This window comes from Diabrotica undecimpunctata, chromosome 3 (assembly GCF_040954645.1).
Source record: "Diabrotica undecimpunctata isolate CICGRU chromosome 3, icDiaUnde3, whole genome shotgun sequence".
NCBI classification, from domain to species: Eukaryota; Metazoa; Arthropoda; class Insecta; order Coleoptera; family Chrysomelidae; genus Diabrotica; species Diabrotica undecimpunctata.
In genome coordinates this window covers 170,078,824-170,096,250 of record NC_092805.1, presented here as the reverse complement: position 1 = coordinate 170,096,250, position 17,427 = coordinate 170,078,824, and the positions used below count along the sequence as shown (strand labels likewise).

Here is a 17,427-nt window from a genome sequence, read left to right as displayed (position 1 = left end):
AACAAAAAGTGTAGAAATATTGGCATTTGAAGATGATGTTGATATCATAGCTAAAAGCGAAAGAAAGATGTAGGCGAGCGGTTTACCCCTATAAGCAGAGCATCAACCGACTAAAATTCTTTTTGCATTTCTAATGCACCAAACCTTTTTTATTCGATTCTATATATTTTTCCAAGATGAAATGTATTTTTTTTTAATTTTTACAAGTGGGCCGGCAATTGTTATTAACAAATAACATACAAAAAAGCAATTTCACCGAATTGTTTCGGAATCAATTTTTTTAGGTGTATCTCATCAAAATAAACAGTTTTTCTCTCTTGATAATTTTTCGAAAAATGCTTCCTTTTCGAGTTATTTGCATTTTGTTGTTGAAAAAATGCCGTAATTAGTGATTTTTGAGATTTTTTTTCTAAAAAACTACTAAATGAATTGCAATTTTACAAATAGCTTTATAATCTTTAAACCGTCGTGTACAAGTTAGAATATTTTGACAAGGATAAATGGTTTCTATCTCGCTAAAAACGTGGACCCAAATATTTCGAATATGCCTTTCGAGAGTATCTCGCTAAGCGTGTACAGCGGTTGGGGTGCTGTAGGCGCTAAAAAAAATGCATCTAATGAAAAATTACCACCTTCGAAACCAGCATTATTACAACATTACTTAAGAGCAAAGTGGCAAATAAATGAATGGATTCAAGCAAAAAACAATATTACTTCATCTCTTGATCCATTAACCCATGGTTGGACAATGGAAAATAATTGTTTCGATTTTAATTATTTTAAAGGCGAAACTAGTTTAGATATGTTACAAAAGTATTTCTGCTCATGTACCGGAAAATGTTGAAAACGAAAAATTGTAATTGTATTTCCTATAATTTAGAATGCTGCGCAGTATGTGCATGTACACCAGAGAATTGTAAAAATGTTAAAGACGACTCTATTGAAGACAATGAAATCAGCTTATTAGATGGAAATCCTGTTGCTGTTGACGAAAATTTTTAAATTATTGACAATGAAGACGATGTATAATTAATATTATATTTTTCAATGAAAATTAATTATATATTGCTTAATATATTTCACTGTAATAAAACATTCAATAATATAGTCACCACGTATATTAAAAGAAAAATTACATTATTATAGCATTGTAAAAAATTAATTTTAATTGTTTTAATTATAATATGTCTATATAAAAATAATTAGAAATATCTTTTTTTTTAATAAATTGTACGTAATATTTGTATTGAATTAATTTTTTAAATTTAAACAAATATTTCTACGTGCCGCACGCCTGTATCGCCGCAACCGCTGTACACACTTAGCGGTAGACTGCTCGAAAGGCATATTCGAAATATTTGGGTCCACGTTTTTAGCAAGATAGAAAAAAATTATCCTTGTCAAAATATTCTAACTTGTACTCGACGGTTTAAAGATTATAAAGCTATTTGTAGAATTGCAATTCATTTAGTAGTTTTTTAGAAAAAAAAATCCCAAAAATCACTACCTAATTAAGGCATTTTTTCAACAAAAAAATGCAAATAACTCGAAAAGGAAGCATTTTTCGAAAAATTATCAAGAGAGAAAAGTGTTTATTTTGATGAGATACACCTAAAAAAATTGATTCCGAAGCAATTCGGTGAAATTGCTTTTTTGTATTAGTTATTTGTTAATAACAATTGCCGGCCCACTTGTAAAAATTAAAAAAAAAATACATTTCATTCTGGAAAAATATATAGAATCGAATAAAAAACGTTTGATGCATTAGAAATGCAAAAAGAATTTTAGTCGGTATATTGTGTTTCTAAGCGTCTTTTGAGGGGTAAACCGCTCGCCTAATGATAGAAGCATTTAATGCGATAGAAAGAGCGGCACAAAACAGTGACCTGAACATTAACGAAATAAAAACCAAATACAGGAAGGCCAGCAAATCGACAGGCCAAAGAAATCTACAGAATCTGATAATAGGAGACTATAACATCGAAAGCGTGAAAAATTTTACATATCTAGGTTCACTAGTTACCGCAGATAACAATGTCAGTGAAGAAGTTAAGAAAAGAATACATATCGCTAACAAAACATATAATGGACTAATTAAACATCTAAGATCTAACAACATCCCAAGAAAAACCAAATGCAAAATATACAAGACCCTGATAAAACCGGTCCTTGTATATGGATCAGAGACATGGACACTGTCGAAAAGCGATGAGAACCTATTAGTAGGTACGTTTGAACGAAAAATCCTTAGACACATATACAGGGATGAGTGCCTTAAGAACCGGCAAAATAACGCAAAAGATAAAAAACATAATACGTTGTGAAATAAAAAGAGATGAAAGTAGTAGAGGTGAGAAATTATCGATATTAACCTATAATTTACTTTACATTACATTAGAATTATCGAAAATTTCCCACCTTTAGACGTTAGCTTATGAGCTGGTTGACTTCAGTCATAGTAATACGTATCCCGTAATGTAAGTAAAAACAGTTTAAGTAGGAGTATTTTTTTATCCAAAATTAAAGTATTGATCAATAATAAACTATGATTTGAGACGTCGCATACACACTTCTCAATACAGAATTATCATAGCTTGTTATTCTGTATTCGTCAACACAGAATTAATTATCAAATTACTACTAATTAAACTGTTTACTTACTGAAGGCTTTATTGCCTTCAATCAGTTTTGATTTTATGCGAAATTTAAAAAATGTAAATATTCGACGTCATACTTGTAATATTATGACTGAAGTCAACTAACTCATAAGCTAACGTCTAAAGGTGGGAAATTATCGATAGTCCTAATGTAATTTAATATAAATTAGAGGTTTCTATCGATAATTTCCCACCTCTACTACTTTCACCTCTTTTTATTTCACAACGTGTTGTTTTCTATCTTTTGCGTTATTTTACATGTTCTTAAGGCACTCATCACTGTATAAGAGGGTGAAAGAAAATGACATATGGCGCAGAAGATATAATTTTGAACTATACACAGCATACAATGAACCCGAGGTTTTAACATCCATAATAGGACGTCTGCGCTGGAAGGGCCATGTTGAACGGATGCTGAAGACTGAAACACCAAAACATATAATAAGGCAAACACCAGTAGGGAGAAGGTCAAAGGGAAGACCCAAATTTAGATACATGGAACAAGATCTGAAAACACTTAAGATTACCAACTGAAAAACAAAGCAAGGAACAGAACAGAATGGCGGAAAATCCTAGAACAAGCCAGGATCCAGAAAGGGTTGTCGAGCTACTGATGATGATGATGACCCCTCTTTAATTACCACAAATGAAGAACTTGATATAAATGTACAGGAAGTTCGGAAAATACTTGAAAAGCTGAAGAACAGAAAAGCAGCAGGTAACGACGGGATACCAAACGAACTACTGTAATATAGTGGACCAGCAATGACAGAACAATTAACTGATAAAATTACAAAGCACAATAAAATACCAGAAGAATGGAGAACGCGCGAACTAATTCTACTATTCAAAAAAAGGAGATAAAAACAGCCAGAAAACTACAGAGGTATAAACCTATAAGTATAAGTGCTAAATCAGTGGATAAGTTTAGCAGGTGAACAACAGGATTTTCATAGTGGAATATCGTGTACAGATGCAATATTCGTTATAAAGCAAATTACTGAGAAATCACTAGAGTATAAGAGGCCAGCATTTCTGTGTCTGATTGACCTAAAGAAAGCATTTGACAGAGTGAGACTCAAAGATGTAATGCATCTTCTGTATAATAGAGAAGTTCCCCTAAATATTATAAAAACCATCGAAAATATCTACCAAAACAATAAAATGGAAGTCAGAATAGATGGACAACTTACAGTACCTATAAAAATAGGCAGCAGAATAAGACAAGGGGGTTCAGTGAACCCCATGCTCTTCAATTTGATCCTGGATGAAATCATCAAAAGCGTTAACAAGGGAAGAGGATACAGAATGAGAAACAAAGAAATAGAAATACTCTGTTACGCAGACAACGCAATATAGATACCCCAAGAAGATAGTCTGTAAAGACTGGTCCACAGATTTAACATAAGAGCAAAAGAATTTAATATGACAATCTCATCTCAGAAAACTAAAACAATAGTAGTCAGCAAAGAACCAACCAGATGTAAAATAGAAATTGATGGCATCAGTATTGAACAAGTAATGGAAATAAAATAACTGGGAATTACACTTTCTAGCTATGGAGACCTCGACAAAGAAGTGAGAGATCAAGTACAAAAAGCAAAGAGACACATTAACACTAAGACAAAGTCAAGAATTTATAAAGCCAGTGTAAGATCAATAGTGACATATGCCTCAGAAACAAGATCCGACACAGCCACAACGCAATGGCTACTGGAAACGGCAGAGATGAGAGTACTAAGAAGAATTACAGGAAATATGCTGAGAGATCGAAAGAGAAGTGAAGATATTAGAAAAAAATGTAACACAAAATAGAAAAAAAGAATGGAATAACCACACAAGAAAAATGAAGGAGACCAGTGTCGTCAAAATAGCAAGAGATAAGTCACCAATTGGCAAAAGAAGTATCAGACGACCGCGCCAAAGATGAAGTGACAACCTTCCATAGAGGTATTAATCCGCCAATGAACAAGCAGAATTGCTTATAAAGAGGAAGAAGAAGTACTTGCCATTAACTACACAACAACGGAGCAATTTTAAATTGGATATATGGTTTATCTCTAGATGTTTAGATCAAATTTTTCAACATTCTGTAAAATGAAAACTTCAAAAAATGTACCTCACAACATCAGAACTTCTATCCAGATAAAACTCTTGAAGAAAAAAATGTTTAATCACTATAGTAAGCAAAACTATATCAACTGTAAGCTGAAGGTAATGTATGACTCTACTCGAAATCTTGGGACATATTAATATCACCACTTTCCGCCGGATGTTCAGGATAAGGTTGATTACTCTCATTCAATTTAATTGAATAGACTTAACAAAAAAATTACAACATTTAATCAACGATAAGATTAGATCTGATCAACTTTCTGCTTCTAAATACAAAAAATTTCCAACTTCCGATTCCATCCCAGGATCAAAACTCTTTCTAACGTTTAATTTTCTGCAGAACTAAAACTGCTAAACCTAGGTCTCAAACACTCCGTCCCTTTTAATTTATCTATTGATCTAGAGTCTTTCAATTGGACAGTCATCCAAAATTTGTTCATTTCTGTCACACAAAAAACGTCATTTTATGATTATTAACTACATGGATCAAATGAACTAAAACTGATGAGGTGAAGTCGTATAGAACATTTTGAATTTACAGTTAAAAAAAATAAGGGTCATTCATCGAGATAAAAAATTCCCTATTCCCAACTATTCCCTAAGTTGGACCAACAAATACACTTCCACAAAATTTTATTGCAATCGGTTTAGTGGTTTTTGAATATTTGGATAATTTGGACAAACATCGTGACATAAGATTTTTATAATAAAAAAGATACACATAAATTGTCAATGTTTTATTTATAATTATATATAAATTATTTATTACATATACTTATTATTAATACTAGTAAATAACTGAAACGTCATTTTTGAAAGAATATTGTTAAAAATATCTACACTTTGTGCACAGTCATTTTTATTCCATTGAGAGGCACCATAAAGGGACTCCTTGGATTCAATAACATCTTATCCGGTGTTTCCGCGCATCTGTCTATCTTAAACTTCCGTAAAAAGTACACTAATCCAATTTTGGCACAAATCAAACCAAAACGATCACCTACAAAAAAAAATCAAAAGTTTAAAAATAAAACATTTGTTGAACACATTCAAATAGAATATTTTAAAAACTCTTAGGTAAATATCAGGAAAAATCATTAGAAATGCCCAGAAAGGATAATAGGTGTAAGGTAATACAAAGGTGTACTAATAAAACGATTAGCCAAACATGATGAGGACATTACAAGAAACTATAAACCCCAAAATTGTTACAAAAAGTAAATTACTTGTAGTAATAAAAACTAGGTATTGAGCTAAATAAAAATATCTTCTGACCTAAACTTCTTTATTCTTTGTTGTTCCTACAATATACAGCCTTACATTACTATCTTTGCCTTACATTAACTTATCACTTACACAATTTCAAACGGATTAGTTCTTTTGAGCCTGTGCATTTGGGTTTGTTTGTCAAGAATACTTCAAGGTGGAGACATTTGTAGAACTTCTTCTTAATTCCATTTATACATAAATGTAAATATACCTACCCAACATCGTGCTCATAATTTCAACTCAGAATCAGTTATAGAGATGCTGCCATTGGAAACATAAATGCAGATAACAAAAATTACAACAATGAATCAGCAGATAAACGATCAAATTTCCTGAACGAATTCGAAAATATGTTCTCTCAACTCTTAAATCAAAGTAGCATGATTTTAACCATGTTAACTATAGTCATTAACAAAATGACAAAATAGCTTTCAAGTCACTACGAATTGCGTCGTGGAATGCTAATGTCATTTCAAACCATATACTAGAGATATCACTGTTTTTAAAAATGTATAATATAGACATTCTATTAATATCTGAAAGCCATGCCACACAAAGAACGGTTATTAAGATACCTTACTATACTGTGTATTATGCAAACCATCCAGACGGAGGAGCACATCTAGGTTCTGCCGTTATTCTCCTCTACACCTCTCTCAGTGTAGCATCAGTCTACAGCCCACCTAGCCATCCAATTTCAAGCGAAGAGTATCATGATTTCATACAGCCTTTTAGATCCAAATTTATAGTAGCAGAAGACTGGAGCAGGAGCCAAACACACCACATGGATTTCCAGATTAATCACGCCCAAAGGTCAATCATTAATGAATATCATCCAATAAAATAACTTAAGATACTTATCAACGGGAGAACCCACATACTGGCCTACGGATTAGGCATAGTATATTAGAGTCAAACTTCGATTTTACATCAGATCACAGAACAATAATAATAACTTTAGGTACATACATAATATGGAGGACACCACCACCCAAACTCACAACTAAAGAAACAAACTGGGATGTTTTCCAAAATTCTGTAAATACAAAGATATTAAGATAAAAAAAAATCTATTATCTAGATATTAGGATAACAGAAAACCAGAAAAAGGAAGCAGTAGACTATTTAACAATAGTTTTACAAACTACAGGATGGGAAGCAACACCACAGCGCCAAACTTTCTTCTACATTCTTGTACTTACCAATGCAGTTCCTTGGTCCCATTCCAAAAGGCATATAGACACAAGACTGAAAATATCTATGTTTATTTCCATCGACGAATCTATCAGGATCGAACACCTCTGGATTTGGAAAATACTCAGGATCATAGTGGAGACCATCAAGAGGAATCAACACTGGAGTTCCTTTTTCTATAACCAAGCCAGTTTGCTCGATAACATAATCTTCTCTGCATCTTCTGTTGAGGAATGGTCCAAAGGGATATCTACGAAGAGTTTCTAGTAACAAAAATATAGGTCATTAAATTGTCAGTAGGTATTGTACAGCTGGTTCCTAAAAAACCTGATAAGACTCTTCAAATTGAGCAGTGTATTTTGAAGAATAAATACTTATTATTTACATACTGTCACTGCCAAATCTTAAAATTTGTCAGATAACTTATTCTGTTCAACCTCAAAAAATGGCTCCACATGCTAGCAAAGAACTAAAAGCAAGAATTGTAATGAAATTAGAAGATAATTGGTCACTATCTGCCGTAGCGAACCATTTTAACGTAAGCATAACAATAGTTTTTAATATTAATAAAAGATGGAGAGAACAAGAAACTCACGCGAGAAAGCAAGGTTCTGGAAGACTAAAAATATCTACCGCTCATGAAGTTTGTACGCTTTTTGGAGAAATTAGAAGAAAATCCTTTTGAAGATGCGAAAACTGCAAGAATTATGTCACAGTTTCCGCGAAAAAAGACAACAACTAAAAAGGGCAAAATTGGGGTGTCTAGACCAGATAATAATAGATTTAATCCTCTTATATTGATAGATATCGAGCAGCTGGTCATTTTAGCGCCACTGTATGCGGATAGATTTCATCTAGAGGAATGGGAATGGTGTTTCCACATTTCAAAAGAAGCGTTTAGTTTATTTTTATCCGCGTTCTTTAAAGTCCACGTTTCGGATGCATATGTGGCTATGGGAAAAATGAGTGCCCTTACCAGCCTTAGTTTTATGTATATTGTTATGCTAGGCTTGTGTTATGAAGGCATGATAAACAGCCAAAAATACAAATCCAATGTGGAACAGCGTTTGGACACAGAACTCCAAAAATGTCAGCCCCAAAAAGGGGTGATTCTTCAACAGGACTCTGCTCCCTGTCACAAGCTAAAGTAAATGATGTAATTTTTCAAAAATAAGAAGATTAATGTTTTAGATCGGCCCGGTAATTCGCCAGACCTCAACCCTATTGAAAATGTATGGGCCATTTGCAAAGCTAGATTGCAAAAATAAAAATTATAGAAGCGGTCATTCAATTTTGGTTCCAAGGTGAAAGGATATCTAGTAACTGTTTGTAGGTACTGTAAAAGCAGTTTTTGCATGCCTACTAAATGATGTAAGTTTAGCTTTATAGTTCTGTCAACATATAATTTTTTTCTAAATAAACTGTTTTTTTCATTAAAACGGCCTATGATTCCATTCATTCGCACAGTACTGTAGAAGGAAGAATTATCCGGACCGCACAAGAATATCTTGGATGAGAAACTTAAGATAGTGGTTTGGTTTCACTACAAACAAACTGTTTAGCAAAGCTAGCTGTAAATACGGTTAGAATATCCTTGATGATATCCATTCTTCGATAGGAGCGGAATATAAATAAGTAGAATATCTTATAAGAAAAGTGATTCCAACATACAATTTAATATTAGTGTAATGCACAATCTTACTACGCCTATGAAGAAATAGACTTGAACCAACGATTCGAGTGCACGTGCTCTGACGCCAAAATTCAGTGCAGCCTAGAAGCCGTTCTAACGACTCGAGGCATCGAGAGATTTTTGCAATCATAGGCGCACTATACATAGTGATCAATTTAGATTTTAGAGTCAGTCTAATAAATGTATTTGTAGAATTAAGTAAAATAAATGTTATAAATTAATTGTGTTTTTAGTTTTAGTATTAAAAGACTGTACATAAATTAAAATAAGTGTTAAAAGACTGGGAATAAATAAAATATGCGTCACACTAGTATTGAACGAAATGACTGATTTTGCCTTTACCTGAAAGAACCATGTCCAGATATTTCAACTTTTGTAGATTTTCGTAAGTTATATCCTCCTCTGTTTTTATAATACTCAATATTTCTTCCCTCAGCCTGTCTTGACAATCCGTTCGGAGACCGAGCTCATAGAGTGCGAACGCTACGGCGTTGCTAGTGGTCTCAAATCCAGCGATATAAAATGTTATCAATTGGGAAATTAGTCTATCGGTACCTGTAAATCATATATCATCAATCAACATCATTTATTGATATATTGGAAATAACAGAAACAAATTTACCGAAGAGGTAGTTATATGTTATATCGTATTACATTCTGTCAAATATGTCACTGAAATAGTTTAATAACAATTATCAAAGAATTTATGGGATTTCTAGTAAATTGTTTTATCAAAACGAGATAATTTTTATACAAATTTAGTTTGTTAATAATGTGTATGATTTATAAAGAGTGGTTGATAATAGAGTCTCTATTTTGTTTTTTGGACTCTGCTGATTTTATCTCTGATGCCCTTCATATAGATTACTATCCAATTAAAACATCCTTCCGGCCACCCAACTAAAAAATAAACAAGTTAACTGCAAGTTGGAAGCTGGAAGTAGAAGAAATTATAAACAAGATGGAAACAGAAAATAAAAGACACAACTCAAAACTATTGTACCATTACTTAAAACTAGGTAACCGAAAACGGACAGTCAATATGGCTATAGAAACAGAAAAATGGCAGAAGTATTTCGAAGAAATATATTAAGAAACGGATAGAGAAGAAGAAAGAGATACGATAACGAACACAGAACAAGATGATGAAGAAGAAGAATTGACTTATATAGAGGTGAAAGAGAAAATATGCAAACTTAAAAACGAGAAAACAGCGGAAGACGACGGAATATATGGCGAAATTATAAAATGGTGGGGAAATATGCCCGAAGAATGGAAGAAGGGAATTATAATGACGATCCCAAAACAAGGAGACTATAGAATATGCAAAAACTACCGAGCAATTAATTTACTGAATGTACTGAATTTACTAAAGATCCTTTTTCTGTGGGGATAATCCCATTCTGGATGGGAATTGGAAAACCAAATCCAGAATGGGATTATCTCCCATAGAAAAAGGATCTTTAAGTGAAAACAGCTTCAGCTTCTCTTTTGGTTCTATAATAAAATTATAGAATCAAATAGCATTGACCTACAACAAATTCCATTGGCAGTCATAGACATTTAATAACAAAAATTGCAACTAAAATGTACTGCATTACAGAGTAATCCATTTTAAGGATTTTCTGGGTGAGTTTTGACAGTTCTATGTGGCTCTTAAACACCTGAAAGGAAATTTAATTGTAAAACTTTGATGTCGTTACAACAAATAGCTTCAGAACAATATATTTGCAAAATGTATAGCCGAGATATAGCAACGAAAAGAAGAAAAAACATTGAATTTTTCCCATTTTTTTCACAAATTGTTTAATAAAAAATTTAGCCTACCTTTTGAAGTTTACGCATAGTTAAATTATTATTGCTAATAATATTTTAAAGCGATTAAAGCAAAAAACTAAGATTATATACGATACACCCAAGTGAGATTGTTTTAGAACGTATATATCGCCTGGACTAAAAGTATAAATAGGGAGAGAATGAACATAGGAAGAAAATGTAATTTTCTGGAGGATAAATCTCGGAAATTGGTTTAATTGTAGCTCCTTACAGCTTCATTTGTAGAAGCAGATAGAAAAGTATTCTACCTCCGACAGCAGAGGAAAATTTAACATGATATCTTAGCATATTTTGAAATAAATGAATTTATAGGCTGTAAAATTTTCATACGTTTGTATGCAAGGTTTTATATTCGTAACAATTCGACCCGTGTTTGCAACAAATGTTACGACAATGTCATATTGCCCTTCAAAGACACCAAATTACGCCAAATAATAGCTTCCTCATCCACAAATTAAAAAAGTGTAGTCTTTTAAGTCTAATCTTCTTATTTTTAACTAATGGAACATCCTGTGAACTTTACCACTATACTTATTAATTAGTAGTACTTACCAAATTCAATCTCGCAATCTTCTTCCCTACAATTCGTGTTAAGTTGTTTCAGTAAATCGATAAAATCATTTCTCTTGACATTATTCGCCTCTCTATAATAAAGAGTATCTATAATAATTTTCTTCAAAAGCGTGTTGTCCAGAAAGTTTAACTTGAACAGCGAAACAAAAGTAGGAACGAAAAAATACGAGAACAAGCGGAAGAATGGCAACAGCGCGACTTTATGGGAAAATAAATTTTTAGTGAAATTAACGAAATCTGATTCGTCGTTTCTAAAGCACTTTACTTCGTAACCAAAGAAACATGAAGCTACGATATCTGTCAAGAATTTTGATGACACATCTTTCATTTCTACTATTTTATTGTCGCACTGCGATAAATAATTTTGCATCTCTCTCGCTGCGTCTTTCATAATACCCAACATCAGCTTCAGCTTTCCAGAAGTAAAAATAGGAGTTAATTTAGCTCGTATGTACTTCCAGTCCGGGTTCCTCATAATGAACAAACTATTCGCCGCCATATCGTCGGCATTTTTGTCGCAAGCGAAAGTTCTGTCGTCGAAATTTTTGAAATCTCTTATAGTGATGTTTTTAATAATCTCTGGGTTTCTTAAAACCAAGTAAGGCTTTCCTAATATGTATATTCCGAAGTATGGAGTATTGTATTTGCTGTACAAATATCCTAGATGCTTCCCAATTTGGCGTTTCCCTGAAAAAACTTCCCAAAAGTTTCCCGCCAAAAAGTATGGTTCTTCGTAGGGTACACCTTTTTCCTTCCAGTAGTTATGATTCCTGGTTAGATACTTGTAGAGAAGGTAGATGACAAGTCCGAAGAGGAATAGGGTATTCCAGTTGAAGAATATCATGATCTAAAAAAGAAAAATCTTTTAGAGATTTTCGATGTGGTATTATACTGTAGGTAGAATGTCGTTTTGGTTTGTCTAATAAGAAGAATGCCTTATTATTAAATATAATTATAATTTATTTTCAATTTCAAATATAAATATAAAGAATCGTAAACTATGTCAAAGAATAATCAAATACAGCAACCACATATTTTTTTTATTAGAGAAAAAAGTAGCATCCACCAAAAGGTTATTAGCGACAGAACAAAATATAAATAACAAAATTAAATAACTACAGATAATAAATGTTTAAAGATCTTAGATATTTAATTATATAGTCCGTCTAGAAAGTATCCGGAAAAAAGAAAGCAGAATTATAATTTTACAGTATTTATTTCTATCACTTGAAATATAAAATTTCAACAAATAACTCATCTCATTTACTTATACAACCTCCATTTAAATCTAAACACTTAACTAAACGTCCAAGTACACCCGAAACTAGGTCAAGGCCATAATTTTCCGTAACGGTGTTCCAGGCCTGTAAAACTGACCGAATCAAACCTTCTTTATCTCGTGGCGCTGCTCGTTCTACTTCAATCTTCATCAGTCCCCATATGTTTTCAATGGGTCTGAGATCTGGAGATGCTGATGGCCACGGAATTGTTGCCAAATCGTGTTCTTGCATCCAAGCTTGAGTATATGCAGAAGTATAGCATCTTGCATTATCTTGCTGAAAACGTCACCCCTCTGGATATAAAACATGAGCCGTTTCAAGAAGAAAACCATATAGGATGTCACAATATTTCACACTATCAACAGTACCATTAACTATACAGAGAGGTGTAGCACCACGCTGAGATATTGCTCCCCAAACCATTATTTTAGTGGGAAATTTGGAAATTTGAACGGTCAAATTTTCTCTTGATAGGACTTTTAGATGATTTGCATCAAGCTGGAAACAACTTTCATCATCAACTTTTTATCCTCTTTATTGTCTCATACACTGCACTTTTTCCGAGTTCAGTCAACTGCACTCATTTTTTAACGTTTCGGACACCCTTTCTATACAAATATTCCACCACTTTTCTTTTTTCTACTTGCGACATTATTTCACAAATTTTAAGTCTGTTTACAAACAACAATATTTGACAGATGGTGTCGTCATGCGATTTTGTCCATAACCTACTATCGGTAAAACCTACTTGATGCATTACTTTTGTCTTAAAATGTTACAAAAAGAAAATTTATTAAAATTAGGAAAAATATAAAATTCCGGATACTTTCTAGACGGACTATACTATCATAGGAACACTCATGACCTGGAGCTTCTGCTACAGAGTTCGAGATATTGTAACGATGTTTTTCATGTTCATATTTACCAAAATTTGTTAAAAAGTGTTGAACTGTTAATCGAAAGTTACACTGATCACATATGAATGGGTTATTCTTTGTGAAAAGGTAAGAGTGTGTTAACTTGGTATGTCCTAGATGTAGACGAGGAAGCACAATTTGTTCACGCCTGTTAAGCGACGATGGAATCCACTGGGAAACATTACTCTTGATTTTATTTAGCTTATTTAGTTTGAGGATAGAGTTCAAATTATGAACACGATAGAGAGTTTTTATAGACAACTATACAAAGAACAGCAATGTAACCGGAGTGGATCATTACCAAAGATAATCAATCAGGGATCTGAAATTTTACCGGACGTAACACCTAATGAAGTTCGAAGGTCAGTGCAAGAAATGAAAAGCAATAAGTCCCCCGGAGGCGATGAAATAGTGGCAGATGCCTTGAAAGTGGCTGGAAAAAGATTATGGCAGGTCCTTGCCAAACTATTCACTAGATGTTTGCAGGAAACAATAACACCAACCCAGTGGTATAACGCAGAAATTATCATACTTCATAAAAAAGGGGATGCTACCGACCTCAGGAATTACAGGCCCATAAGTCTACTTTCACATATTTATAAACTATTTACAAAAATAATTACGAAACGACTAGAAAATAAATTGGAATTTTATCAGCCCATAGAACAAGCGGGTTTTAGAAAAGGCTATGGAACAAACGATCACCTACTGGTAATAAAAAATCTTATAGAAAAATGCACTGAATATAATAAACCACTAGCTTTAATATTTGTCGACTATGAAAAGGCATTTTACACCGTAAATCAACAAAAAATGTTGGAAGCCTTGACAGAATGCCGAATTGACTATCGGTATATAAATATAATTAAACACATATACCAAAACGCAACAGCCAGTGTTAGAGTGGGTGATCGTCAAACCCAGAAATTCCCGATATAACGCCAGGGGGACACCATATCGCCGAAACTGTTCACTATGCTTTTGGAATATATATGTAAAAGGACAAAACTGACCGACAAGGGCATAAACATAAACGGAGAAAAGCTTAGCCATCTAAGGTTTGCAGATGATATTGTACTAATAGCTGATAGGATAGATGAGGCCAAAGAACTTTTAAATCAGCTCTACCTTTCCTCGCTAGAAGGGGGATTGAAAATAAATGTATCTAAAACCCAGATAATGACAAATCTTGTAGTCAGCGAAGATATATGCGTAGGAACAAGATCCATAGACCAGGTAATGGCCTATAAATACCTAGGTAATGAGATTCGCATAGGAAAAGATAACCAAACCGTTGAGCTTCTCCGTCGTATAAGACTGACTTGGGCAGCCTTCGGCAAGCTGAACCACATTTTCAAATCGTCTGATATACCAATATGCCTTAAAAGAAAAACGTTTAATCAGTGTTAACTTACAGTGCGGAAACGTTGACCATGACAAGGAGAACAGTTCAAAAGATCCGTGTGTGTCAAAGGGCGTGCTATGTTGGGCGTTTCACTACGAGACAAGATCCCAAATCGCCAGCTACGACAAGGAACATGAGTGGCTGATGCAGTAGAGAGAGTAGCAACACTGAAATGGAACTGGGCAGGTCACGTGGCTCGAATGACAGATGAAAATTGAAAGCCTGTAAGGTGAGACCAATTTTCGAGAGTATCTAAAAAGTTTTGAAGAATTGAGGACATTAAGGAGATATTTTTTCCTATAATAGATACCACTAAGTCGTCAGGGTACAAACAGGGTTGTAAGGGTGCTTGAATATTTTTGATTATATCATTTATTGTCACTAGAAATAATGTTGGACTGAGCACGGCTTACCACTGGACTATAAAAACCAAAGTTAGTGCTGTGATAATATGGAACATCAAACAAGCCAGTATTTCTGATAACTCAATTAGCTGTTTTAAAGGAGAACAGTGCAAGCAGGGCAGTTCAAAAAATGTGGCCAGATAACATTTTAAAGAGAAGTTTTGCATCTAACATTATACTGCGATTTTCCAGAGTATGAAGCTTAAGTTGCATTAGGATATCTTTATAAGAGTAAGTATGCAAAAGTTTCTTAAATTTGTATGTTATAAACAGTAGAACTTTTTCAATAGCGTTAACATGGATTTGGTAGAATGGAAACCATACATTAGAGACATACTATAATGTTGAGCTAACCAATGCATTGTATACCATCCTTGTCGAATTAATAGATATATCTCTTGAATTACGCAAAACAAAACCAAGCATTTGAAAAACTTTACTAGTAATTGAAGTAGAATTGTTAATTATTATATATTGGTGATTAAAAGATACCTCTGAATCAAAGAAAACTCCCAAGTCCTTCATCTCATTTACTCTCTTTAGTGATATATTGCAAAGCTTGTTGTGAATCGTTATTGCTTCATGTTCTGTTTTCTTTACAAGAAAAGGAAAAAGAGACTGACAGATGATAGTTGTTTTTTGATTGTAAGACGTAGTTTAAAATATGTAAATATATTTTTAGTAATCCTAAACAATCTAGTAAAATAAACTGACAATAAGAGAAGAGCTGGTTTTATTGAGTATTCAAATTGAAATTAAAAATAAAAGAAAATAAAAAAGCTGGTAATCAAAGATTATTGGAACTTTAGATCTAGAAAATGTAATATAGTAGTATTTACCTATATTCAAACTGATTCCATTAGCTATTGACTAATTCTGAAGAGTGGCTATACCCTTATTCAAGTAGAGTAATACATGGGGGGAAAAAGAAATTGGGAAATCTTTATGAAACCTTTGGAATTTAGGGAATTGATGTTTAAACTAAAGTAACAAAACTAAATAAAGAAACACGAAATTAAATACAAATGGCAGAAATGCAAGTCTCATAAATCTGGCAAAAATGGTATATTTTTCCAAAACACAAGTTAAAAACAAAAAAAATCAATCAACCTTTGTTTATGTATGTAAATGTTATTATTATGTTAAACATAATTTTAAAATTTCAACAAATTTTAAACTATTTTTAGAGAACGTGACACTAAAATAATGCTTACCTAATTAAACAGGGCTCACTCAATACAAACTAAGAAATTGTTTTTACTTCAGGCAGAATTGTTATGACTAAAAGTAAAACCTCATAATATGTCCAGACTGCTACCAAGCAATTTTTTAAGTGTCGGCGTAATAAAAATAGCAAGTAAACTTCAACAATTAGAACTTAAGAACGAAACATACATATATGACTTTTGTTTATGAAATAGTTGTTTATCGATCTATGTTTTTATTTTTTGTGAGAAATAATTTGAGCTTATTTATACATTCTTTATAGTATAGTAAAGCTTCTATTATGATCAGTGGTTAAAAGCACTTATCCAGGGGAGGACTAAGGCCTTAGCAACCTAGGCACGTGCCTAGGGCTCGTAATTTTTGGGACCCGAAAATTGGGTTTTTAATTTTTATAATTAATTTTTATTTCAGAGAAAAACTGACGTCTGGAAGAAAGTGCATCGCTACAAAAACCGAAAGCAGTCCAATAAACTACCGATAACTGCGAAGCTGCATGGATAGAAGATTTCCACTTTAAAATTTCACCTCCTTGGGTACCAAATCAAATAAACGAAACTACAGTCACCGTTTCCAGAGAATACTCCAACATATAAAAACCATTTAAATTGTGGGAATTAAATCGTAGACTCAAACAAAATAATAGTTCGTCTCCAGGGATGGACTGTATATCATACTCTATGCTTATATTTTTTACCCACAGAATACAAATCATTATTGTTACAAACTTTTAACAATACATAGCAAAATGGGAATTTAATTCCAAAAACATGGAAGGACTATATTGTATTGCCTATAAAGAAGCCAGAAAGCCAGATAACAACGTTGGGTCTTACAGACCTATTATATCTTTAAGTTCT

The 17,427-nt window shown here is 33.0% G+C and overlaps 1 protein-coding gene across 2 annotated transcripts in view; it reads right to left on the bottom strand.

Annotated features, from left to right (window-relative positions):
* Nucleotides 1-5,494: 5,494 nt before the first annotated feature.
* The window catches only part of LOC140436295 (cytochrome P450 6k1-like), a 40,931-nt gene continuing 28,998 nt past the window's right edge, over nt 5,495-17,427 (bottom strand). Inside the window, exons 1-5 of one of the 2 annotated variants that reach the window (XM_072525003.1) lie at nt 16,558-16,683; nt 11,317-12,184; nt 9,271-9,483; nt 7,244-7,498; nt 5,495-5,772 (exon numbers count right to left, since the gene is read on the bottom strand). In XM_072525003.1, coding sequence (XP_072381104.1) covers nt 5,609-5,772; nt 7,244-7,498; nt 9,271-9,483; nt 11,317-12,181 — 1,497 coding nt within the window. In that variant the 5' untranslated portion in view covers nt 12,182-12,184; nt 16,558-16,683 and the 3' untranslated portion in view covers nt 5,495-5,608. Of the gene's footprint in view, nt 5,773-7,243; nt 7,499-9,270; nt 9,484-11,316; nt 12,185-16,557; nt 16,684-17,427 lie in introns of those variants that run through there. The other variant, XM_072525002.1, reaches the window with a different exon arrangement.